The 24744-nt window shown below is 40.4% G+C and overlaps 1 protein-coding gene and 1 non-coding gene across 2 annotated transcripts in view; one reads left to right on the forward strand and one right to left on the reverse strand.

Moving 5' to 3' along the window:
• Positions 1–23757, forward strand: part of lrp5 (low density lipoprotein receptor-related protein 5) — a 52893-nt gene extending 29136 nt beyond the window's left edge. The window contains exons 10-29 of the mRNA XM_085462773.1: positions 170–258; positions 610–781; positions 8954–9170; positions 9274–9427; positions 10690–10825; positions 10986–11230; positions 11947–12131; positions 13049–13197; positions 13784–13961; positions 14363–14559; positions 14777–14982; positions 16484–16674; positions 17509–17718; positions 17807–17932; positions 18389–18625; positions 19968–20078; positions 20182–20421; positions 20511–20653; positions 20733–20830; positions 21106–23757. Coding sequence (XP_085318899.1) covers positions 170–258; positions 610–781; positions 8954–9170; positions 9274–9427; positions 10690–10825; positions 10986–11230; positions 11947–12131; positions 13049–13197; positions 13784–13961; positions 14363–14559; positions 14777–14982; positions 16484–16674; positions 17509–17718; positions 17807–17932; positions 18389–18625; positions 19968–20078; positions 20182–20421; positions 20511–20653; positions 20733–20830; positions 21106–21427 — 3606 coding nt within the window. The 3' untranslated portion in view covers positions 21428–23757. The remainder of the gene's footprint in view (positions 1–169; positions 259–609; positions 782–8953; positions 9171–9273; positions 9428–10689; positions 10826–10985; positions 11231–11946; positions 12132–13048; positions 13198–13783; positions 13962–14362; positions 14560–14776; positions 14983–16483; positions 16675–17508; positions 17719–17806; positions 17933–18388; positions 18626–19967; positions 20079–20181; positions 20422–20510; positions 20654–20732; positions 20831–21105) is intronic.
• A 552-nt stretch (positions 23758–24309) lies between these two features.
• On the reverse strand, positions 24310–24381 carry trnap-ugg (transfer RNA proline (anticodon UGG)). The gene has a single exon. It is a non-coding gene; the product is annotated as a tRNA-Pro (tRNA).
• Positions 24382–24744: the final 363 nt, after the last annotated feature.

Consider the following 24744-nt stretch of genomic DNA (forward strand, 5'->3'; position numbering starts at 1 on the left):
GAAGTTTATGCCTGTGCAATTGACAAGACAGCTTCTGGTGATTATTACTCAAAAAGAAAAGACTATGAAATTTTAAACATATATGCAAACAAACCGTTTGAATAAATCTAAAAAATATGTTGCATTGTCGTGTTACATTTTTACATTGGAATGTTATGTGGTGTTGCAGGTTACCAGGCTAAATGGAACCTCTCGGAAAATTTTGATTTCTGAGAACTTGGAAGAACCCAGAGCCATTGTTCTGGACCCTGTTAATGGGTGAGTACTTCAGTTGGCTCTCCCACCTGAACACAGCTGTCATCCGACATACAAAAGTCGTCTTATCCATATATTAATCCAAATTCATGAGAGTTTATAACATGCAAATCAAAATGCAGTCCCAAGTGTTCCAAGTTGGGAAATATTGATTTTGATGTTGAAAAAAGCATATGGCCTAACAAAGAAAGAAAGAAAAAAAATGTTTTATATCATAACATTAGATTTTACAAATAATTGTCTACCGTGAGGAATGTGAAATTTCTTTTGCAAGCTTCAAAAAGAATACCTGCCTAATCTAATATTCTCCTGTCAGTGGAACTAAAATGTTTTTTTGTCTCTTGTTTATTACAGTTACATGTACTGGACTGACTGGGGTGAGCATCCGAAGATTGAGCGAGCCAATCTGGATGGAACAGCCCGGCTGGTCTTGGTCAATAGCTCTCTGGGCTGGCCCAATGGACTGGCTATAGACTATACAGCAGGAAAACTTTACTGGGGAGATGCCAAAACGGATAAGATAGAGGTACGTTCAACAGTTGTCTTTTTCCAGATGAGTGTCAAATGAAAGTAAAATTTCTAGCCTTTACAGAATTTTTGTTCTACTCCTTGTCAGTTTAATTTCAATTCAGTTCAGTTTTTTATATAGTGCCAAATCACGACAACAGTCACCTCAAGGTGCTGTATTTTGTAAGGTAAAGACTCCAACAATACAGAGAAAACCCCAACAATGAAACAAGAAATATAACAGTGTAACAAAGCAGTCCTACATATTTTTTTAATATGCACTTTGAAGAACATATCCAGTTCCAAGATTCCTCATAGTGTCACTGGAGGCATTGCCATCCAGAGTAAGTATCTGGTTGGACTGTCCTGATCAGATCAGGACAGTGCTTTAACCTCCTAAGACCCGAACTCTTTCACGACATGCATTTTTAATTTCTCTTTGATATTTGGATATATTGGGGCCCGATGAATGTAAAAACAAAGAATTACCAGATTTTTTTTTAACCTTATTTTTGTTTTTAAGAAAAATAAGAGCCGCATATGAGGATATTTGTTTAAAAGTTTGATAGAACAGGAGCAGTATAATGTCCTCGTAAGTGATATCAGGCCCATGTAGAGCAAAATTGAGTATTTTAGTCTAAATAATCCAAAATGTGATGTCCACATATGTGGACGCCAGGTCCTAGAAGGTTAAAGGTTTCACCATTCTTTTACACTTTAACTGTTTTAACTGATTATGGATTGTACCTCAGGCATGTGTGTGTATATGTACTCCTGTTGTGAAAAGATAAAAAGTGTTTCTACACTGTGGAGCAAGAATCAAGTCCCCATAATGCAACCAGCAAATTTTAGTGTGATGACCACAAGAGGGTTGAATAGTAGTTCTGCTTATCAGGAGATTAATATCATAGCATGTAAGCTCCTCTGAAGTGTTAGAAACATAACTGTTAGCGGTTGTAGCAAGCCTACCAAACAGCTGAAAGCCTAACAGCACATAGCCTTTTAGCTTCTAAAAGAGAGAACGACAAAAGGCCTCGGCTAAGTGAAGAACTTCTCTAAGAACACTGGAGGAATGCTCTCACTCCCTCAGGTTCCCTCTCTTTGCTTCTCTTCTTTGCCCCCACCCCCACCCATGCCCCTCCTCTGTCTTAGTGTTTTCAACTCTTTTTGTTGAAGAAATCTGACTCCCCCTTCGCCTCCTTCTTTGTGGAAAAAACCCCTCTGAAGTTACCGCGCTGGCCCCCTCCTTTTGAAACGAGCATGTGTTCATGTGAGAAAGCGTTGACTGATGTGTTGCTTTCTCAGCACACATGCATAAAACGGCTGCTTTGTTGTGATTATGCAGATTGACTGTGCGTAGCGCCATTCAGCCACTCTGTTGAGCCATATGGTTACTACTTGTGGATATGTGTGCCTGTGTTTTTTTTGTGTGTGTGAGTGAATGATGTGGGACTCAGAAAATGGGGAGGTGTATATAGTGGAATTTCCCCTGCTTAAGGCCCTGCGCGTTTTTTTTTGTTGTTTTTTTTGAGTAACAAGTCTAGTGTCACTGCTTCATGCTGTATAGAATGAGAGAATGTCAGGGGTGTTACAGCCGGTCAAATAAGGATTGAACACGTCACCAATTTTCTAAGTCGATATATTTGTAAAAGCGCTACTGACATGAAATTCTCAGCAGATGTTGATCGCAATCCATCCAATCCATACATGCAAAGAAATCAAATGATAAATTATGTGTAATGATGAGAAATGACACAGGGAAAAATTATTCAACACACTTAATGAAATTTATTTAAACACCGTACAAAAGGCTTTGTTGGTGATGACAGCTTTAGAACGCCTCCGCACAGCCTAAACAGCCCCACACCATGATGTTCCCACCTCCAAACTTCACTGTTGATGTGGTGGTTTTGGGGTGACGTGCAGTGCCTTTTGACCTTTGACCTCCAAACACGGTGTGTTTTATGGCATCCAAAGAGTTCAGTTTTGGTCTCATCTGACCAAACTTCTCCCAGTATTTCACAGGCTTGTCTAAATGTTGTCTGCAAACTTTAAACATGATGCAACATGCTTTGGATTCTTGGATGGTGAGCGTGCATATAGGCCATGGCTCTTGAGTGCATTACTTATTGTTTTCTCTGAAACAATTGTACTTGCTGATTCCAGGTCATTCTGTAGCTCTCTACAAGTGCTCCTTGGCTCTTGGATAGCTTCTCGTAATTTTTTTCACTGCTCTGTCGGAGAACCTGGTTGTGATCGGTTTGTGGTAAAATGATCTTTCCACTTTCTGATTTTGGCCCCAGCAGTGCTCACTGTAACCTTCAGAAATTCTTGTGTGTCAAGTGCCATCTGTATGTTTTGCAACAATAAGGTTGTGTTTCTTGTGTGACACACATGACACATTTTTACAGGCCATTAGTTGGGACTGAACCAGCTGATATTAATTTGCACAAATGGCAGGATTTCTAATTACTGATGGATTTCAGCTGGTGTCATGACTTTCTCTGCTTTTTTGCACCTTTGTTTCTTCGTGTGTTCAATACTTTTCCCTGAGTCATTTTTTCATTATTACAAACAACTTAATTTATGGACATCTATGGTTTGGTTTCTTTGCATGTGTGGATTGGGTTGTAACCAACATCTGGTGAAAAGTAATGTCAATAGCACCTTTAGAAATATATTTACTTAGAAAATTGTTGACATGGTCAGTACTTATTTAACCTGCTGTATATGTGCCAAATCTCTCTGGGCTGGCCAAATGGACTGGCTATAGACTAAGCAACAGGAATACTTTATAGGGGGAATGCCAAAATGGATAGGATAGATCTATCAGCAGTCTATATATTTCCCGATGAGTGACAAATTAAAGCAAATTTTTAGCCTTTGTGGAATTTCTGTATGCCTCCCATCTGCTGGTGTGCAACAGGTCTAACATGTTGTTGTAGTTGTTTCCCCCCCAGATGTGTGCATAAAGTGTTAGAATAGATAGAGACATGGTACATCACGCTTTCCAGTGAGGGCATCATATTGAACTAGGGCTGCCACAAACGATTATTTTGATAGTCGACTAGTCACCGATTATTTTTGCGATTAGTCGACTAATCAGATCATCATCCATTGGACGTACAGCTTATTGCACCAGCAGCATCTGGTCTTTTAAAACTATCATTAGCTTACAGCTTGAAGTGTTTGTGCTAACTAAAAATAAAGACAAGATGGTAGTTTATTAATTTTTAATGAAATTTGCAGATTGTTTCGGTGAAGTTTAATAAACTCCTTGCTTTCTAAAATATAACAGGACACCGGAGTATATTCTCCAGCATCTCACACTTCTGATAATCAGCTGTCTGCTTGACAGTTTTAGCTGTGCAAAAACTATACCTTTAATCTCAGCCAAACCGATTTAATCAGGAACAAATAAAATACTGAAAAAAGCCAAACAATAACATTTAAGTTATCTAAGTGACTTATATATATGTTTAACCTGACTAGCGAAAGACGGCGGTGGGTTTGAAAACGATTTGCCGGGAGTCCGGTGTTCTCACGGCTCTAGTTAGCCTTGCCCCCGCCTAGCTAACGAGCTAGTGGGTAACAGACGTCTCCGAAAACGTCGGAGCGCTTTTGAAAATATGTGGTGTCTTGATAAACTGAGCAGATATTTGAGGTTTACACAGCTACATTCTCGCCTGAAAATATGTTAAACGTTTATTTTGTGACCCAGAAAGAATAATAAGAGTAAAGTTAAAACTAACTAGCTGCCGCCATTGTTGACAACTGCGCTGGGCTGCGCTATGAATTCTGGGACACAGCTTCTTCTTCTTCGGGGTTTAACGGCAGCTGGCATCCTTGTACATGCAGTGCTGCCATCTTCTGTTTCAGTCCGTTATTACACTCTTAAATCCTACTACTCATTCCTGCGTCCTTTGTGATCTTACAAAGCTTCAAACGATGCGTCGACTATTAAATTAGTCGTCGACGATTTTAATAGTCGACATAATCGTGACTAGTCAACTAATCGTGGCAGCCCTATATTGAACATCTGACTGATAAATATTCTTATGTATTCCTGTCAAAGTCTTTATAATCTGGTTTTCTTATGTGTGTAGTTCAGTGTAGTGGAACTTCTAATAGCTAGATATATGCCAAAAGTTGGAATGAAAAGCTTTGGAATAAGACAGTATACGGATCGTATAAGTAAAGATTATTTTACCAGACTAAAGAAATTAAGGCTTAAAACTAGAGTGAAGTCAAATGTGCTCATCTCTACTATGTTGGGGGAAAAAATCAGATCATACCAATCAGAAAACGTTAGACAATCAGTATTTTATGTGAACGCAAGTGCAAATTAATTAATTAATTAATTACGATCAAGTGCGCTCAGGGAAACTAACCAGTCACAGAAGTGCTGATGACACATGTAAGGAAGTCGTTAAAATCACTCTTGCTTTTTCCTTTAGTGCTTCTGTTTTCCTGGCAGTTTTTTTTTTCACATCAGCATCAATGTTGGACCAGACATTTACAGTGAATGCATTGGTAGTTTTTTTTGCCTATGGAAAACACTGCTTGTGTCAAAGCTTTTGTGGTGTGGTTTGTGATTGGTATAAGCTTTGTGGCTTCTTTGGTTTTTTGTGTAGATTCTATTCATCCTGGGTCTGTCTTTATGTTTATCAGAGAAAATCCACGTGTGAGCGTCTGTGAACCATCCGATGCTCTGATGTCTCACTGTGTGCTTGATGAGACCTTGTTACTTTTCCGCTAGCTTTCTTTTGCCCCCTCTTCCCATCCCCCCCGGACGTCCATCAAGAAAAGCGACATTCTCACACCCAAAATGAAAAAGATGAGAAAAAAAATCACATTCCCAGTGCATAATTCTTCCTGAAAAAGTCAGTGGAAAGAAAGAGTGAGTAAGAGAGGACGAGAGAGGAGATAAAGGGAGTCTCTCTGCCATCTTTTCACTGGGATGTCCATGTCTAATTGTTTCACAGTGATAAATGAATAGGTTTTTTTGTGGAGGGGTTAGGAGCCTGCCTTGGATCAGAGGCCCATTAAAGTGAATGTTCTATTTATTTCTGTTTGCTCACCCCCTCGGCCTGTGAATGGATATTTAAATGAGTATTCATTAAACAGATGCCCGTCACAGCAAAACACTCATTCTAATTCTGCTTTTTTCTTGTGTTCGAAATATATATAAAAGCAGGAGCTGAAAGGTAATACTGACGACTAAATTTAATTCAAATTTGTAGCAAGTTTTTCAGTCAATGTATCATATAGTCTGTACTCCTTATTTTCAGTTTGGAGTCTGACAAATGTTGAATTATTGATGTGAAATAAGAATTATTGATGGCTAATCCAATGATGAACAGTAAAATGATCATGTTAGTGTCATCTCAGCCAGAGATTTTTAAACTTGAGCTGAAGGTACACCAAAGGGTACACCTGCACATATATCAGCCCCCAGATGTGTTCATGTGTGATCTGACAACGCATACGTTTTTGACAGCCTCTCTGCTTCGTCTTGATCAAGCACAACCTAGCAATTATTTTGCAAGAATGTCAGTGGTCCTGTAGTAAATACTTTGCTTCCACTGCCTTATTATGCATGTTCGCACAAATCAACACAGTCTTGCTGCCTCCAGTTGAGATGCAACACACTTTTAAACAAAAAAAGTTTCTGTTTAAAGTAGGGCTGCCACGATTAGTCGACTAGTCACGATTATGTCGACTATTAAAATCGTCGACGACTAATTTAATAGTCGACGCATCGTTTGAAGCTTTGTAAGATCACAAAGGACGCAGGAATGAGTAGTAGGATTTAAGAGTGTAATAACGGACTGAAACAGAAGATGGCAGCACTGCATGTACAAGGATGCCAGCTGCCGTTAAACCCCGAAGAAGAAGAAGCTGTGTCCCAGAATTCATAGCGCAGCTGTCAACAATGGCGGCAGCTAGTTAGTTTTAACTTTACTCTTATTATTCTTTCTGGGTCACAAAATAAACGTTTAACATGTTTTCAGGCGAGAATGTAGCTGTGTAAACCTCAAATATCTGCTCAGTTTATCAAGACACCACGTATTTTCAAAAGCGCTCCGACGTTTTCGGAGACGTCTGTTACCCACTAGCTCGTTAGCTAGGCGGGGGCAAGGCTAACTAGAGCCGTGAGAACACCGGACTCCCGGCAAATCGTTTTCAAACCCACCACTGTCTTTCGCTACTCAGGTTAAACATGATATATGAGTCACTTAGAGAACTTAAAAATGTTATTGTTTGGCTTTCTTTAGTATTTTATTTGTTCCTGAGTAAATCGGTTTGGCTGAGATTAAAGTTATAGTTTTTACACAGCTAAATAAACTTCAAGCAGACAGCTGATTATCAGAAGTGTGAGATGCTCCAGAATTTACTCCGGTGTCCTGTTATATTTTAGATAGCAAGGAGTTTATTAAACTTCACCGAAACAATCTGCAAATTTCATTAAAAATTAATAAACTATCATCTTGTCTTTATTTTTAGTTAGCACAGACCTTAAACACTTAAAGCTGTAAGCTAATGATAGTTATATAAGAGCAGATGCTGCTGGTGCAATAAGCTGTACGTCCAATGGATGATGATCTGATTAGTCGACTAATCGCAAAAATAATGGGTGACTAATCGACTATCAAAATAATCGTTTGTGGCAGCCCTAGTTTAAAGTGTTTTCTTGTTAGGTGTCTGATGTTACTTTAGCCAATATGTGCAGAAACTGTGCAAGTGCTATCCAAACTGTAAACAGAGAACGTTAACCTTCACAGTAAAATTTTGGTCTGTTGGAATAGAAAGTGCCTCAAGGCGACTTTGTTGTTATTTGACGCTGTATAAAAAACCGAATTAAACTGAAGTTTACTACTTGGGAAAGCGATCAACCAACCTTTCAGGGAATACACTCTTTTTCCTGGCAACCATAGATTGTTTGGGCGTCGCCAACCAGCCTTTAGGCCATGGACTTACTCTAATCTAGCCTGCGTGCTTGTAAGCATCACTGGTCCAGTTAAAGGCATTAGACTGGTGGTTGGTGATCTGCACTGGTGGTTAGTTAGGGGAAATGTGAATTAATAAATCATTCCCAAAGTTTTGTGCAGCTGTATGTTGCAATAATGTACGGTTGTTCCAAAATCCCACAGCATACCTGGACCCCATTTAGAAACCAGTGAACTGTAAACTTTTTGCTTGCTTGTAATTAATTAGAAAGTGCAGTATGTTCCTCTGTTATACTGGATTTTGTTGTGAAAACAAATGCTTAGTGTAAACGGAAGTGTGAACACGGTCATGTACTCCCCAGTACTTAATACTGTGTGGCCTAGGCTGTAGTAAGAAAGTACATACCAGAACAGCAGTTACCTTTCATAAGCTGGCCTTCAGTCTCAACATAGATCATTTTCTTTGTGCTACAACTTGGCATTAACAATAGCCTATTATAATCTCTTCAGTTATATTGAAAACGGTAGATCCCTCCCCAGCTCCAGGCTTTACTCTACTATGCTAAACCGCTTCCCAGCACTCATTTTTAATATATCTGTCCACCATGCTCATAGTTTGCGAAATGTCTACCATGGCACATTAGAGACCTTGTAGTTAACATGTGACCAGACACACATGCACACACACGCTCGCAAACCTTCATGTAGACTGCAAATGACTGTAGTGTGTCTAAAATAAAACCCCGTGTCTATTTCAGTTGAGGCCAGTCCAGTAATAGCACAGGCGGTGAGGAGGAGGGTTGGACACAAGTTCTAATTGCAGCCTTGTCAATTGTAGCTCTCAATTTCTGCTTATAGAAACACACACACACACACACACACACACGTGACGTGTCACCATATTGTTAGGAGCAGGAAGGGTTTCACATTGCCAGCAGTGTTTTCTTTGGCTGCTACAACATGCGTCAAACTCAAATCCCACTCTTCAAACCTCTTTAACTAATTATTCTGCTTGGCAACACTTTGGTGAATGGTTGATGGTTTTATATGGACCAAATTCTTTAATCTATATCATTTGTGTGTTTTACATTTAGTTAAAACATGGACATAGACTATATTTTCACCTTTAATCTATAAAAACTAACTATAGGTTAGGATGATGACAACTGTAAGGATGGATTAAAGAAGCTGAGCTTTTAATCTGCGCTTTTTTCCGATCATCATTTCTGTTTCTGTTTCAGGTGATCAGTGTGGATGGTAGTAACAGACAGACTCTACTAGAGGACAAGCTGCCTCATATCTTTGGTTTTACTCTATTGGGGGATTATATCTACTGGACTGACTGGCAGAGACGGAGCATTGAGAGGGTCCACAAAACCACAGCTGTACGAGAGATCATTATCGATCAGCTGCCAGATTTAATGGGGCTGAAGGCAACTAAAGTGACAGAGACCTTTGGTGAGTAAGCTTATTTTCCTCTGAGTTCTGTACATGCAGCAACAAAGCGGAACTTAGAAAAAAAAAATCAAATGGCATATAAAAAAACGTTTTTTTCTTTTAGGTACAAATGGATGTGCTGGTGATAATGGTGGATGTAGCCATCTGTGTTTCTGGCGTCAGCAGGCTGTCAGCTGTGCCTGTCCAATGGGGATGGAGCTCCTCTCAGACCTCCAGACCTGTGTGGTGCCCGAAGCCTTCCTGCTCTTCACTAATAGGTCTGTCTGCCTTTCAATCAATAGCATGAAATGCCCTGCTGCTCTTGTTATCTGTAACTGGTGCATATTACAGTCATTCTGTTATTATTATGTCAAAAACAAATGACAAAAAAAACAGGAAAAGCTCACAAACATGAATGGCATAGGGGATTAGCATTCTCCTTACCTGACTGTAGTACTTCAGTTTGGGTTTAGGCTTCAGTCCTGAGAAAGTGTCTGCTATCTCAGACATGATTTAGTCTAGTAGGTGCTTTGACTTTGCTGTGTGTCAATCTGTGTCAGTAATTCTGATTATACAAGCTTATAACAGCTGCATTTTTCATTTTTTTCTGTATTTGAAGGAAGAGATACACGTCAGTTTAAATCAATCCAGCTGTCTACACAATGGATGCAGTTTATTTTAATGCTTCAGATCTGTTTTATTCTGTTTTTATACGTCTAACTTCACTGTGTCTTGGAATGCGAGTGCTTTCAAAATGAGGGTGAACCACACTCAGTAGTGTGCCTGAATGCGCCATCTGAAGGAGGACTAAAGTGGCTACTTCTTGGCAGTCTGTGCAGACCTCATGCTACAGTATTTGGTTTCAAACAAATTCAGCTGATTTTTTTCTTTTTTCCCCTGAAGTGTCATAAGGTTTTTTTGCTGGGGGGGTTCTGAAGATTTGCTGTATTGCAGCCGTCAAATTTCTTTCATCTTTTCCTACACTGTTAAGCACTGTCCAACTGTAACCTCTTACTTTTTATAGTTTTAGTATTAACAAATGGCTCTAACACAGTGAGGCTAGAGCAGCTATCACAACATGCATGCATCAGTGGGGAGGACGTTTCACTGTATCAAATGGTAGTGGACTGTTTGGTGGCCTGAATTAGAGACGGTGAACACAATACTGAGTACTAATTTTTTATGTATCAGGGCACAATAAAAAAATCATCTGGTCCTTACCAGGTTCTATAATTGTCTAAATGCACCCCACATTTATACTCTCGCATTTTATTATCTCGTGTTTTTGTAAATGTCACAAATGTCACAAACCTGAGAAATAGGAGTTTCATACTGTTGTAGTGCACCTTGAACAACAGTAGGACATAAGTTTGAAGTTTTATTTTGTTTCATTCTTTCGTTGTTTGATTTTTAACTTTTGTCACCTTGGACTTGATCTTGGAAGACTTTGACCTCGGGCTTGTTTCACCATCAGCCTTGAAGGTGAGAATGTAACTTGCACGGGAATTTTAGGGATTCTTTTGTGTTGTTTTCTCCTCAGGGACAACATCAGGAGTATTTCTTTAGGTACCAACAGCAATGATGTGGTCATTCCTGTGACAGGAGTTAAAGAGGCCTCTGCTCTTGATGTTTACGTCTATGAAAGAAGAATATATTGGACAGACATACAGGCAAAGGTATGTTTTGCAACAGAAATGTCCTGATGTGTTAGGTTTTTTTTTGCATCAGATTAAGAGAAACTGGGAATTCTTCACTTCTATCAGTTAAAGGAGAATTTGCTCTTTTTCTTTCCTGTTGTCTATCTCTTACTTTGCTCTCCGCTCGTTTTCCTGCCAGACAATCAGCAGAGCCTACATGAATGGCAGCTCTGTAGAACACATTATAGAGTTTGGGCTGGACTACCCAGAAGGCATGGCAGTTGACTGGATGGGTCACAACATTTACTGGGCAGATACAGGCACTAACCGCATTGAAGTGGCCCGGTTGGATGGCCAGTATCGACAGGTTCTGGTCTGTAAGGATCTTGACAATCCTCGATCATTGGACAACCCACGATCACTAGCACTGGACCCAGCCAATGGGTAAGACCATACAGTTTTAAAAATACCTGATATATTGGCCCAGTTCACTGCTGTGGATATAAAAATTCCTCCACTATTTCATAGTACAGGGGCGTTACCAGGTGCCTGTGGCCTATCTATCTATCTATACAATCTGCAGAAAAGTCTGTCATTTGATTTTCTACATTTTATTAATGAATATGTGTGTGAGACGAATGTATGTCATCAAACAAATGGACAGTCAAATAAAACAACATTTGCATCCCACTGCCTTCTCCTCAGTTACCTTCAGTTTGTGAGGGATGGTGCTGTTAAACCTGTTTATTAACAAACCTTGCATTATTACATTGTATGCAGATCACCCCAAAACATACTGATGTGCCTGTGTGAGTCTTTCTGTTTGATTGTTAAGTACGTGTGTCAGCATGCCAAGTTGCTACACACTTGGTGATGGCTTCATGCTGTCATGGGCCAGACCTTTCAACACACTTGCCTGGAGCCAGCTGATGTCATTCCATGATCAAATATTGATAACAGGAAAAACAAAGTTGTCTTCTTAAAGTGGAAGCGTGTTCCCTGTTTGGATTAGATTAGCCAGTTAGATAAATAATGTACCCAAAAAACAAAAAGAAACAGATTTTAATAAAACCACCAAAAGCTTTTACATCCTTTTACGTTCAGATGTGATTACCTTGGTCATGTGTATCACAAGGCATAAGAGTTCTTTCTGTCTGCAGCTACATGTACTGGACAGAGTGGGGAGGTCGGCCACGCATAGCCAGAGCCTACATGGATGGCAGCACCATCACAACCTTGGTGGATAAAGTGGGCCGTGCCAATGGACTGACCATTGACTATGTAGACCATCGTCTCTACTGGACTGACCTAGACACATGCATGATTGAAAGCACCAACATGCAAGGTTTGAAAACACACACCAAGAACTTACCATGGTAATGATTCACGGGAAAGAGGACTTAAACTTTCAATAGTCAGCAAAAATACACTGTAGCAGCAATGAGGCAAGCAAAGTCCAAAAACCAGTCCATAAAGTTAGATAGACGATCTAGTAGGAACACGAGTACAACAAAAGAAACTGTTGAGGGTGGGGCAGACCAGGGGGAAACTAGCAAAGTAGCACAGTTGCCAAGAAAATGCCTTGTTTAAATATCAGTGTTACCTAAGGCCTTTTTATGTGTAGTTTGCATGTTTGCACTGTGCCTGTGTGGGTTTCGTCCTAAACACTTGGCAGTGCTTCACTAGAAAACTTGCAAAGACAGAAGGCGAAAGTGGCAGAACTGTGGAGTGACCAGGAATTAAGAAAATGACCATATTTTCCAATACTTGTTGAATGGGTCAACTCATCAATTTGTTTTCCTCCTCATATTCAGAATTGTATTTTTAGAGCCTGCTGGACACAACTTTACAATTGTTTATGTGTTAGTAATTTTAAAAGCAAAAGATTAATCACTAGCTTTTTCTAGACAATTTTTTTTGGTTGGCAGCCACTGAATTCCAGTGGCTGCTACAGACTTTGTGGGATATTGCACAGAGTAAAATGCTTTTGTATATGCACAGAAAGTTTCACTTCATCTTCAGGGCCAGTGGAGAGTGTAATACCAATATACAGATACATACATACAATTATATGTATGTAATTCCCTTAGGCACATTGCAAACTAAAGAATTTGTCTTATAGTCTGTTAGTTTTTTCCTGTCTAATCCATAAGGCTGCTTGGTAAATTTACACAAGAAATTCTTACAGCAAAAAGAAAAAAGTATTGATTTTAGGGCTTTTATGAGTTTTCCTGTGTTGTCCCAATTCAATATCTTCTGCAGGCCTTCAGAGAGAGATCATAGTAGATGACCTCCCTCATCCCTTTGGTCTCACACAGTACCGCGATTTTATCTATTGGACTGATTTTAACCTGCGTAGCATTGAACGTGCAGACAAACGCAGCGGATACAACCGTACTGTGGTGCTGCAGGTATGAAACCACTTTAATTATCTAAACAATGTGTTCATTTTTTACATTAATATAACAATTTATTATATAACCAAGACAACACAAACAGACAAGAACCAAACAACTGGAATGAAAAGAAACTAAACAACACTCTGACCCATTTATTCAAAGCCACAGTTTACATCAAACTAAGCCAGTCCACTTTCCACATCCACAAGCCTTCTCAAATAACCTCATGTTTAGAGCTGTTCTATTATATTCTATTCTGTTCTATTCCATGGTTGTACTTTAAAATCTTCTCACTAGATACTTTCTATTTCTTTTAAATATTTTCCCACATTATACCAAGTTTCAATCATATGTTTAACAACTGGATTGCTAATTTGTGCTCAGTTGTTTTGTTTTTTTTTCCAAATGACCTGCATATACTTGGACACGGCTCATTTTAAGACCATAACATTTTTTTGTATTCCTAATAAGGAAATGTAATCTCATTTTTACTGTTGTGCATTTAACTAGTGTATTTGTTTTTTGGCACTGCTAACTTGTTGTTGGTCCTTTCATATTCCATCTGAAACTGCTGAGCTTTAACACACTGTTTCCTCAGGGCCAGCTTGAGCTGATGCTAGACATCCTGGTCTTCCACTCTTCTCGCCAGGATGGCACTAATGAGTGCACACACAACAACGGCAACTGTGCCCACCTCTGCCTGGCCACTCCTGCTGGTGCCCAGTGCCGGTGTGCCTCCCACTACACCTTGAACCCAGATGGACGAAACTGTAGCTGTAAGTACAGCTGATGGGAATCACACATATACACAAGTAAGAGAGAGTGCAGGCTAGTGGCTTGAACAGAGTGTCAATGAAAAATATGATCATTAAAATAGTTGCTGGTGTTATACGACTATGCGTCTACAGTTAGGACAAATGGAACAGAAATGACTGAAAGTAAAACGATAAACCTCGGCCGCTTCTTTCTCAACAGCCAACAGAAAGACTGTGAAAGCCAACATACTTTAGTTGTTTCCCATGAGTGTAGCTCCTCTAGTGTGTGTGTGTGAGTGTGAGAAAACTTTGGCTTTCTTTTGCCAGAGAGAACATGGAGTCTTTTCACCAGGCACACCCTTTCTCTACATTTGTTCACCCTGTTAATCCCACACCCCTCTCTGTTGTTTCTCTGTCTGCAGCTCCTTCAAGTTTCCTGCTCTTCAGTCAAAAGGCTAGTATCAGCAGAATGGTTTTAGGAGAGCAGAGTCCCGACATCATCCTTCCTATCCATGTAATGAGAAATGTTCGAGCTGTCAGCTATGACCCGGTGGAACGACTGGTTTACTGGCTCGATGGGCGACAGAATATACGCAGAGCCAGAGATGATGGGGCCATGGTACATCCACATCACCCTCTTAAAACACATACTCACAGCATTTGACACCATTGGCTGTTTTTGTGGAAAAAAGGATAAATAAACATTGACTTAGAAATTAGAATAGAATCATGATTAAGACCTTTTTATTATATTATTTTCATGCTTCATGTGACTCAAAGTGAATGTCAGAACAGGTCAAATGTTGACCTTATGACCTTACTGTGTTTGTTTTCAGTCGTCAATGATAGTGAGCAGCACTGCTCAACCAGTGGACAACCAGCTTCATGACCTGAGCCTGGATGCCTATAGTCGGAACATCTACTGGACCTGTGAGACAACCAACACCATCAACGTCAAGAGGATGGATGGTCACACTGTGGGCGTGGTCATCAAGGATGACACAGACAAGCCAAGGGCCATTGTGGTCAATGCTGAGAAAGGGTAAGCTCATTTTTGTGACAGTGACTCTACTAAGCTCAGTTGGAAAGATTGATGGTTCTAGCTGGCAGAGGTTAAACCATTACTTAAAAGCCATCACTTGACAGTTATCTTAACTAATTATAAGCTAATCTCCAATATTGTTTTTATCTCATAAATGATTGAAAGAGTGGTTGTAAAGGAGCTAACTAATCATCTGTAGAGAAAGAGTTTATTTGAAGAGCTTCCGTCAGGTTTCAGAGCTCATCACAGTACACCTGTGCTTGTCCTGCTATAAATCTCAGGGCAGCGTTCAGTACTGTTGACCATAATAATTTATTACAGTGAGTAGAGCATGCTGTGGGTGTCAACGGTCCTTCAGTGGTTTTAATCATATCTATGTAATAGACTCCACCATGTAAATGGAGTAAGTAAGTAAAATGTATTTATGTAGCGCTTTTCACAGATGAAAATCACAAAGTGCTTCATAATACAATGAATGAAAGTCCTGAGAGATGAGAGTCCTCTTAACACACACGTTAATTATGGAGTCCTACAGGCTTCCACGCTAGGACCATTTCCATTATAGACAGTACACCTCTCTGCATTTAATCATCAGTTACAGAGGAAAATGGTGACTCAAAAATGCTCATTTTCATGCCATTTCTGTTGGCAGGCTATTTCAAACATGCTGTTTATAAGCAAATTTTAAGAAAAAGTTCTGTAAAGTCAATTCAGAGTTTTATCATGCAAATTGCTGATTTGGGGCATTTTCAGTCTCGTTTTTAAAAGACCAGGAGACCATGATTATTGTTCTTCCCGAACTACATTCACAAATCAGCCAAGGAAAGTCCACCAGTCATAATTTTGGTTATATAATGTAATATAATATTTGGTTCCTCTTTGGGCTTTGACTTGCATGTGACATTTGTTGCATACTCCTTTTCCAATTAAGGAGATTTTCTAAATTGAGAGCTGTAGTTTTTTGGTTGAACAGGAGAAAATTGCTCTTGCATTTGTAACTCCGCGGTTCTGTTTACTAGCTTAGATAAATCACCTCTTTCTCACCTCCTGGCTATACAAAATGCCATGGGCAGAATTCTGCCACTTTTTACTAAGTCCACTCTTACATTTCCTTCCAACACAATGCTGCTCGCAGTCTTCAGTTGCAAGCTCAGAATCAATTGGCTTTTCCTCGTATGACAATGAAGAGTGAGGGAATAGAGCCTTTCAGTCTTTAGCACTTTGGAAGTTGGACGAGTTTCCAACTCCAAGTTTATTTAGCTTCCTCTGTACACTGCTTAAATTCATTTTAACTGTTTTAAATGATCAGTTTTCTTTTATTCTATTTTATTCTGTTTAACCTTGTTTTTATATCAGTATTAACTATTTTTATTACAATTTATTGTGATTATCCCTATTTTTTTTTATTTTGCTATATAGTGCTTTGAGACTTCAGGTCCGTCAAAGGTGCTTTATTAATAAACTTGAGTTGTACCCTGCTGACACATGTCCACTTCTACAGGTACATGTATTTCACCACAGTGCAGGAGCGCTCAGCTAAGATTGAAGGTGCCAGTTTGGATGGGACAGAGAGGGAGTCTTTGTTCACCACTGGTCTCATCAGACCAGTAGCTCTGGCACTCGACAATAAGCTGGGAAAACTATTCTGGGTTGATGCTGACCTTAAACGCATTGAGAGCAGTGACCTGACAGGTGAGTCACCATAAAAAGAAGTAATTTATATGAAAGAAATGTTTTCATACACATTTGGATAAAACAAAGAACAGTGCCAGAATATGACTCAAATATTGCCTCACAGTAAATATTGAAAATAAAATAGAAATATGAACAAATATGAAACAAGGAGAGATCATTTGGAAGTAGTGAACAAGATTTATTGAGATAGAGAAATTCATGTATTTGGCAATTAGACCCAGATGACCCATCATGGCAAAACAAAATCCCAGTGATGATCAGATTTAGGACAGGGCCCCTTGGAGTGTAGACGCTGGTGGTGGTGAAGATGAAGACTGAGGCTTGGATAGTGCGCTGGCTGAGGTGTCTGAGGTGCAGATGGGGATGCACGAAAAGTCAGAAAGGGAGAATGAGGGAGAGCACAGATTTAAACCATGCGCCATTGGCTCACACAAGGCGGGCGAGTAGAGTAATGTTGTCAGTATTGTGATTGACGGCGTGGGAATGCAGTAGTTGTGTTTACAACAGAAAAGCAGATGAACACCCAGGAAAGCAGGCAGATGAATGATTACAGATGTTCCTTATTGAACTTATGCATAGGCTTCATTTACATTGCTCAAATATATCACATAAGTGGTTATTACTCCAAGCTTACTGTTCCCATCCCTGAGGTTGTCCACCAGAGACACTGACACATTTAGTTTGGTGGCAATGAGTTGTCGTTAATCAATATTTTTATTTAGAGAAGTGAGGAAAAAACAACGTAGGGTTGTTGGATTTTACAAACTCTCAATTATCATCACCAGGAAAAACTATTTTCTTGTTCTTATTATATCATTGCATCTATCCCAGGAGCAAATCGCATTGTCCTACAGGACTCAAACATTCTCCAGCCTATGGGGCTGACAGTGCTGGGTGACCATCTGTACTGGATTGACCGTCAGCAGCAGATGATTGAAAGGGTGGACAAACTTACTGGAGATGGGCGCACACGCATACAGGGACGGATATCATACCTTACCTCCATCCACGCTGTGGAAGAGATCGACCCACAGGAGTTTGGTACAGATCTTTCCCACAGAACTATTAGCTATATTAGTGTGGCTTTATGGTTTGGCCTTTGTATCAATGGCTGTTTTTCTTTCTACAGCGTCCCACCCATGTTCTCGTGACAATGGGGGCTGTTCTCACATCTGCATTGCTAAGGGTGATGGAACACCTCGCTGCTCCTGTCCCATGCACCTGGTGTTGCTGCAGGACCTGCTGCACTGTGGAGGTGAGCAACACAGTAACAGCACTCAGGTGCCTTTTCATTTCTGGGTGGAGAATTCAGAGAAGCAGACATGTCCGACCTGCATATCTGATTGAGTTTCAGAAGTACAAGGACATTCAAGGCTTTTTCTTCTACAACTCCAATTCAATAACTCTTTGTGTTTTAGTTATACTGTTGCACAACAGATTAATACAGGCAGCAGAGAGGAAGCAATGCTGGTTGTAATTACTCTAACAGTGACAGAGGTTATTTATAGGAATGTTTAAATGTCTAATGACACACTGTACATACACTGTATATACATTTGCATGCATGTTCACTCCTGTTGTTTAGGTTTTGTCCCTCTTAGTCTGAAGAGTCTAATCTAAAGTTCAGTGCTTCTCCCTTCCACAGATAATTGTGACTTGTCTCTCTGCTTCATTCTCTTCCTTATATGTTGTCTTCTCTGTTTTTTCTCAGAGCCGCCTACCTGCTCAACAGAGCAATTCACCTGCTCCACAGGGGAGATTGATTGCATTCCTATGGCCTGGCGTTGTGACGGCTTTCCAGAATGTGAAGATGGCAGTGATGAAGACAACTGTCCCATCTGTTCTACATACCAGTTCCGATGTGACAAAGGAGGCTGCATTGATGCTCAAAGACGCTGCAATGGTGAATTGGACTGTGCTGATCACTCTGATGAGCAGGACTGTGAAAGTAGGTTTACACGCTCAACTCAGGCACAGATGTTTGCAGCATTATGCATGGAAGTTTTGTGACTGATAAATTAGGTTTTACTTTCAGTGTTCTTTAGGATGCTTGATATTTCTACTAAACAAATAATAGCCTGAGTTTACCTATGAGTCATAGCACCAAATCAAAACAGCAGTTGCCTCGAAGCACTTTCTATTGTAAGATAAACCCTTACAGTTATGAAATGTATAAATACTCTTTATACGAAGTTTCTAAGTCATTTTTTCCTCATTAGGACCAGAATTGTCGTGGGGTTAAAAAATCATCCTCTCTACGTCCTCTAAAGCTCTATCAGTGTATATAGTTATCATGTTAAAGAACCCATAGGACTGTACTGACCAAATAGTGCACTTCTTTCTAAAAAGTTTCTGCTTTTCAAAAACTGTTTTATAAAAACGTCCTTTTTGATAGAGTATATAGTTAGGGCTGGATCTTGTGACCTTACCTCCCTCTGCTGTCTTCTCTTTAACCTCACCCCCAACTGTTCACATCAGTTGGCTCTCCATATGTGAGCCTGGTTGAGCTGGAGGTTTCTTCCTGTTAAGAGTTTTTCCTTACCATTCTTGCCAAGTGCATGCTTGGAGCATTATTGGCTCCTCTTAATGCAGATTGTGTTTAAATTAAACTACAGGGAGAATAGAAGACTATTGCATTTACAGCCACAGAAGCCTGGCCAACAAAAACAGCCAGTTACTAAAGTGACTCCTTGTAGTCTTGCATTGTTGTGTTTGGTCTAATGAGTAGCGCCAGCACCAAACAGCCATTTTTCACATTTTCATACAGGCTCACAACTGCCGCTTAAAGATGTCTGCGGTTTTTTAAACTGCTGAAATTTCAGTTGCATAGATAAAAACAATAAGTCAGCGACACTGTTCGTGTCTGTCTTGGAGCTCTCAGTGTGTTTATTTTCATCGATCTGATCATTCATAGAATATATAAAGAGCATCTTCCCTGGGTCTCCTTAGTCACAAAACCAACCCACCTACTTTTTGAAACGTCACCCTTCTTTTGTTGATTCTCCACTGCTATGGCTGGATTTGTCTGTTTGCAACAGAAATATTTGCAGAGGTTCCACGTATGTGTTCTGCTATCTTGTCCACCTCATATTTGTGTTGCATTCAGTAACAGTTCCCCCCATGCTCGGTCTAAACAAAGAAAATTTCCAATCACTGGCATATAATTTTCCATCGTTCTTCTTCCTGTTGCGTATAAAATGTACATAAATGCGACAGCTTTTGGTTTTATTGTTTTTTTAAACAAAAAAATGCCATTGAAACATCTTGCTACGTTTCCTCTTCTACTCCAGCTATCTGCCCTCCCAACCAGTTCCGCTGTGGTGACAATCAATGTATCACAAAGAAACAACAGTGTGACAATTACTCCGACTGTCCTGATGGATCAGATGAGCTCGCCTGCGGTAAAAACACTGAGATATTCAAACTGCAGAAACATGGCTGTTATATTCTCTGGTAAACTTCCCGTCTTACACTCTGTATTCTTTTTTTCTTGTCCATGTTCAGAGCATGTGTCACCTCCCTCCAGTGGCATCCCTAGCACTGGGCCCAACACTATCGGCCCAGTTATTGCCATCATCCTGCTCGTCTTCATCATCGGGGGAGCTTATTTTGTCTGCCAGCGTGTGGTGTGTCGACGATACAAAGGCCCCAGTGGGACTTTTCCTCATGAGTACATCAGCGGGACACCCCATGTACCTCTCAACTTCATCACCCCCAGCGGTTCTCAGCATGGTACCTATCAAGGTAAGCTGGAGCACACAGCAGCAGTGCTATGGTTACACTGCTACTTATCAGCACAGGTGTTAATAATACCTGTAAACTATTGTGTGCAGGTATCTCCTGTGGGAAGTCCATGATGAGTTCTGTCAGTCTGATGGGCAGCAGCAGCAGTGGAGCTCCTCTTTATGATAGAAATCATGTGACTGGAGCTTCATCCAGCAGCTCTTCATCTACAAAGGGAGCCTTCTATCCTCAGGTACACACACACACACAGTGCACAGGCTGTTTATGGTTTACTTTCCGGTTTACTTACAGATTTTTGTTCTGTTTTGTAGATCCTGAATCCTCCTCCCTCTCCAGCCACTGACCGCTCTCTCTACAACACAGAGATCTTCTACTCTTCCAACAGTCCATCTACCACCAGATCATATAGGTCATACAGTCTTATCATTGCCTATCTCCAAGCACACACATGCCAGAGATGCAAGTGTCTGTCATGTGTGTGTTTACCAGACACTTGCAAACTTTATGACACTGTAATTATTTTACTGGGCTTTGGACTTCCTCCTCAGCAGGAGACGTTCACATCTCCTGCTGTTGATTTTGCGATCTTTTTTTTTTTTACTTTTTTCGGTTATTATGATGTAAACAAAGATTAATTGTATGTAAACTGCAATGAAAACTAAGTTTGTGTCATCTCTCCTTCAGACCCTATAACCCGGTCCGTGGCACCGTCCCACCTACCACTCCCTGCAGTACCGATGTTTGCGACAGCGACTACACTCCCCACCACCCGCCGGCTGGGCTGGGGCTGTCAGTGGGTCGCTGGAAGGGCTCTGGCCATGGCAGCCAAACCAAACACAAGTACTACATGGACCTCAACTCAGACTCTGACCCATACCCTCCACCCCCCACGCCCCGATCCCAGTACATGTCAGCTGAGGAAAGCTGCCCTCCATCCCCTTCTACAGAGCGTTCCTACTTCCACCTATGTCCCCCTCCTCCCTCTCCCTGCACTGACTCTTCATGACCCTCAACAGCCTGGGACCCCTGTGAGAAAGAAAGGGATGAAGTCAGCTAGCTACGAGAGCTTCATATCAGCTGATTAGGCTCAAGTGCCTTATTGGTCCTTTTATCATTCCAGTCATCCAGGAGTTCTCAGGGTGGCCATTGTCTAATCTTCCAAATGCCCTGCTTGAACATTCACTCTCATGGAACAGGTTGAAGGTTCAAGGCTGTCCCTGCCATGCCTCAGGGCATTCCCTCTTTAAGTTTCATTCCATGGAATGAAGAAACCTTCCTGTGCTGGGCCGGTTTTGGGTTTCCATCAGTCCAAAAAGGATCCTGATTTCTCATGCTACTTCCTCTTCAGCATGCAGTGACCTCACCAATTGAGTGAAAACCACAGATCCAGTGCATCCAAAAGACCACCACCTCATCTCCCCCAATCTTCACAGATCTGTCTTGTCCTTCCTCACAGCATCTGTGTCAGCAGGACTGTATATACTGTAGTGTTAAAAATCACATGAACAAAACAAAAAAAACAAACAACAAATAATGGAAATGTTTTTCATACTTTATTCATAGTGGGTGATCCCCAGCTTGACAGAAAACAAAGGACAGTGGAGTGAGTGAGTGTGTGAATGAAGGATGAATGAATATACAGGAGCATACAGGCATGTGAAGGCTTGCTAGGTGAATTGGAAAAATCTGATGACTGATTTATAATATGAGTGGATGATCACAGAGGTCAAGTCTGCTTCTTTTCCCACATTGTGTTCCTCCATTCCAAACTTTCAATCCTCCATAGCTGAGCCCTGTGCCTTGTGAAGAAGTAGAGCCTTCTCCAGTCAACAAAGCGACTGCTAACAGTCTCTTCATTGAGTAAAGTCACCGCCTGCCTGCAAACACCAGACGAATGCCAACATGTAAAGCTATTGTAAATATGTGTAATGAAGTCAGTGATTGAGTTATGAGAAATTAATGCTTTTTGGTGTAACTAAGAACCTCTTCCATCACTTTTTCTGTATTCTCATCATCCTGTTTACCAAAAATATGTTTGCTGCTATTGTGTACATACGATATCAGTTACTATCATTACACAGAAAGGCCAAAATTGCCACTCTTATACTGACAGTAGATCGTGAAGCTACTTTACAGTTAATAGCAAATTATTCTTATAGCCATGTTTGTTCTTTGTACTTTGTATGTAGATCATTATGTATGTCTCTGTGTCAGTTGAAATGTTTGGTTTGAAGGAGTTATTTTTGGAAGGAGGTTAAAAGGTTGAAAACCTCCATGCTTCAGATGACTCTTCCCTGATCTCCCCACAAAGTCTTTTGCGGGTTTTCGTACAATGAACTCATCACTGCATAACCTGAGCTTGAAGGATGGTTTAGATGCTGTGAGTCTAACACACACAGTTTGAAGCATTCTGAGTAATCCCGAGCACCTCGAGGCGACTGTTGCTTTAATATGGAACTGTATAAATAAAATGTAATTAAATTGGATTAAATTAAACCAAAGGTAGCAGTTGCCTCAGGTTAGACAAACTTTCTGGCCTCTGAGCTTTGCCACATTTTGTAAGATAATAACTACTGGAGAGATTTTGAAGAAGTTGTCTATTAGTAGTCCACTGAGGATGAAATCTCGAGACTTTGCTGACCCATTAATCTTTGCTCGTTACATACAAGAAATTGATGTCGTAGTAACAGCTGGTGATCATGCTCCTAAAAGAATGAACAATTTTAAACTTACGAATGACCTGTTTTAATTTGGTTGTGTCCTGCTTCAAAGAAAGAATTTTCTCCAACGATATTTCATGCTGATCCAGAGGGCACAACTTTATTCACTCCCTATAGGAATATTTGGCACTGTTACCGTAAAGACTATAGATTGGCACGAGAATTAACCATTTTCAAGTTCAAAGACAGATAGTGGGTCAGAAAAGTGCTTCTTTTAGCAGTCATCAAAGTGAAAGTGTCCTTTGTTGCCCCTTTGTGCCTGGAAGAAGTTCACCTGTGTTAGATGAGTTAGAGGGAAGTGCAGTTTGGCAGCACTTTGTAAAGGTCAGGAATTGCATGGTCTTGGAGTAAGCTTTGTTCCTGTTGCCTGATTAAATTATCTCCAGTCAGGTGACATTACAGCTAAAATAGATTTCCAGCTTAGGTAGCTGAAGTTGGGTGCTTTTTTAGCAGCACAACACATTTATGTTGAGGGCTATAGGCCCTGCCTCAAACCACTGTGTCAGTAAAACCCTGTACTTGTTGTCTCTGCTAAGAATGCTTTGCGTAATTTACCCTTGTGACATTTTTTGTATCAAAAGCATTTTTATATAATAAAGGTTTTATTTTAAGGAAAGTTTTGTCTGAGGTTATTCAGTTCACTTCAGTTCAATTTTATTTATATAATTTACAACAGTCGCAGTTGCTTTATATGAGGTGAAGACCCTTCAGTTTTGGAGAGCATCCCAGCATTCAGATGCAGAAGGTGGGAAACAAGATCTTCTGTACAACAGGAAGGCAATGTGGCAGAACCAGAATCAGGGAGGGGAAACCATCTAAGGTTTGGTTAATGGAAAATACAAAACAGAAGCACACAGAAACTACATACAGTACAACAAATGCAAAGCCCATGTGGGCTTTTTTACCTCTGCATATCCTTTAAAGCTCTTTGGAGGTAGATACAGTCAGAGGAACCAGAACACTGTGTCTCTCTGAGCTGCTGAGGAGTTCAGCTATAACAAGGCAACCACTAAATCACATACGGTCACAATGCTTTAAAAGAAATCATGGAAAGAAATGTATAACTTGCTCTAACATGTAGATGTTAGAAAAGAAAAATCATGCAGTAATTGCTTCCAGTCACTGCTTTTCTGAAGAAACAAGGAAATGTACAAATAAAAAGAAAAGAGGGCTCGTCCGGGATTTGAACCCGGGACCTCTCGCACCCAAAGCGAGAATCATACCCCTAGACCAACGAGCCTCCGATTGTAGCACCTGACCAGACGTATTCATAAGGCTGTTCGGCCTCGTGTGGCGAGTGCGACACCTATTGGTAGATATAGTAAATGAACTCGGTCCTTGGAGCTGTGTATGTTTTTATCTCTGCTCATTGATTTGTCCATCTAAACGTATTTAAATATTTTATATCACGCGAGGAACAAATGTTACATATAACTTGATATAATCTCTAAAATCATTTCTCAATTGCATCAGACATTTTCACGGCATACCATCATCCATCAATAATCTATCTATAATCTATAATATGTAGACCTTGTGCTATATGTGAACATCAGGGTCCATGTGTTTTGTTGGACTGTGAACAACAGTCACCTAAAAGGAG

The sequence above is a fragment of the Copadichromis virginalis genome, linkage group LG7, assembly GCF_057382275.1.
Source record: "Copadichromis virginalis isolate Kocher_CV1m ecotype Utaka linkage group LG7, C_Virginalis_male_GT1.1, whole genome shotgun sequence".
In the NCBI taxonomy this organism is placed as follows: domain Eukaryota; kingdom Metazoa; phylum Chordata; class Actinopteri; order Cichliformes; family Cichlidae; genus Copadichromis; species Copadichromis virginalis.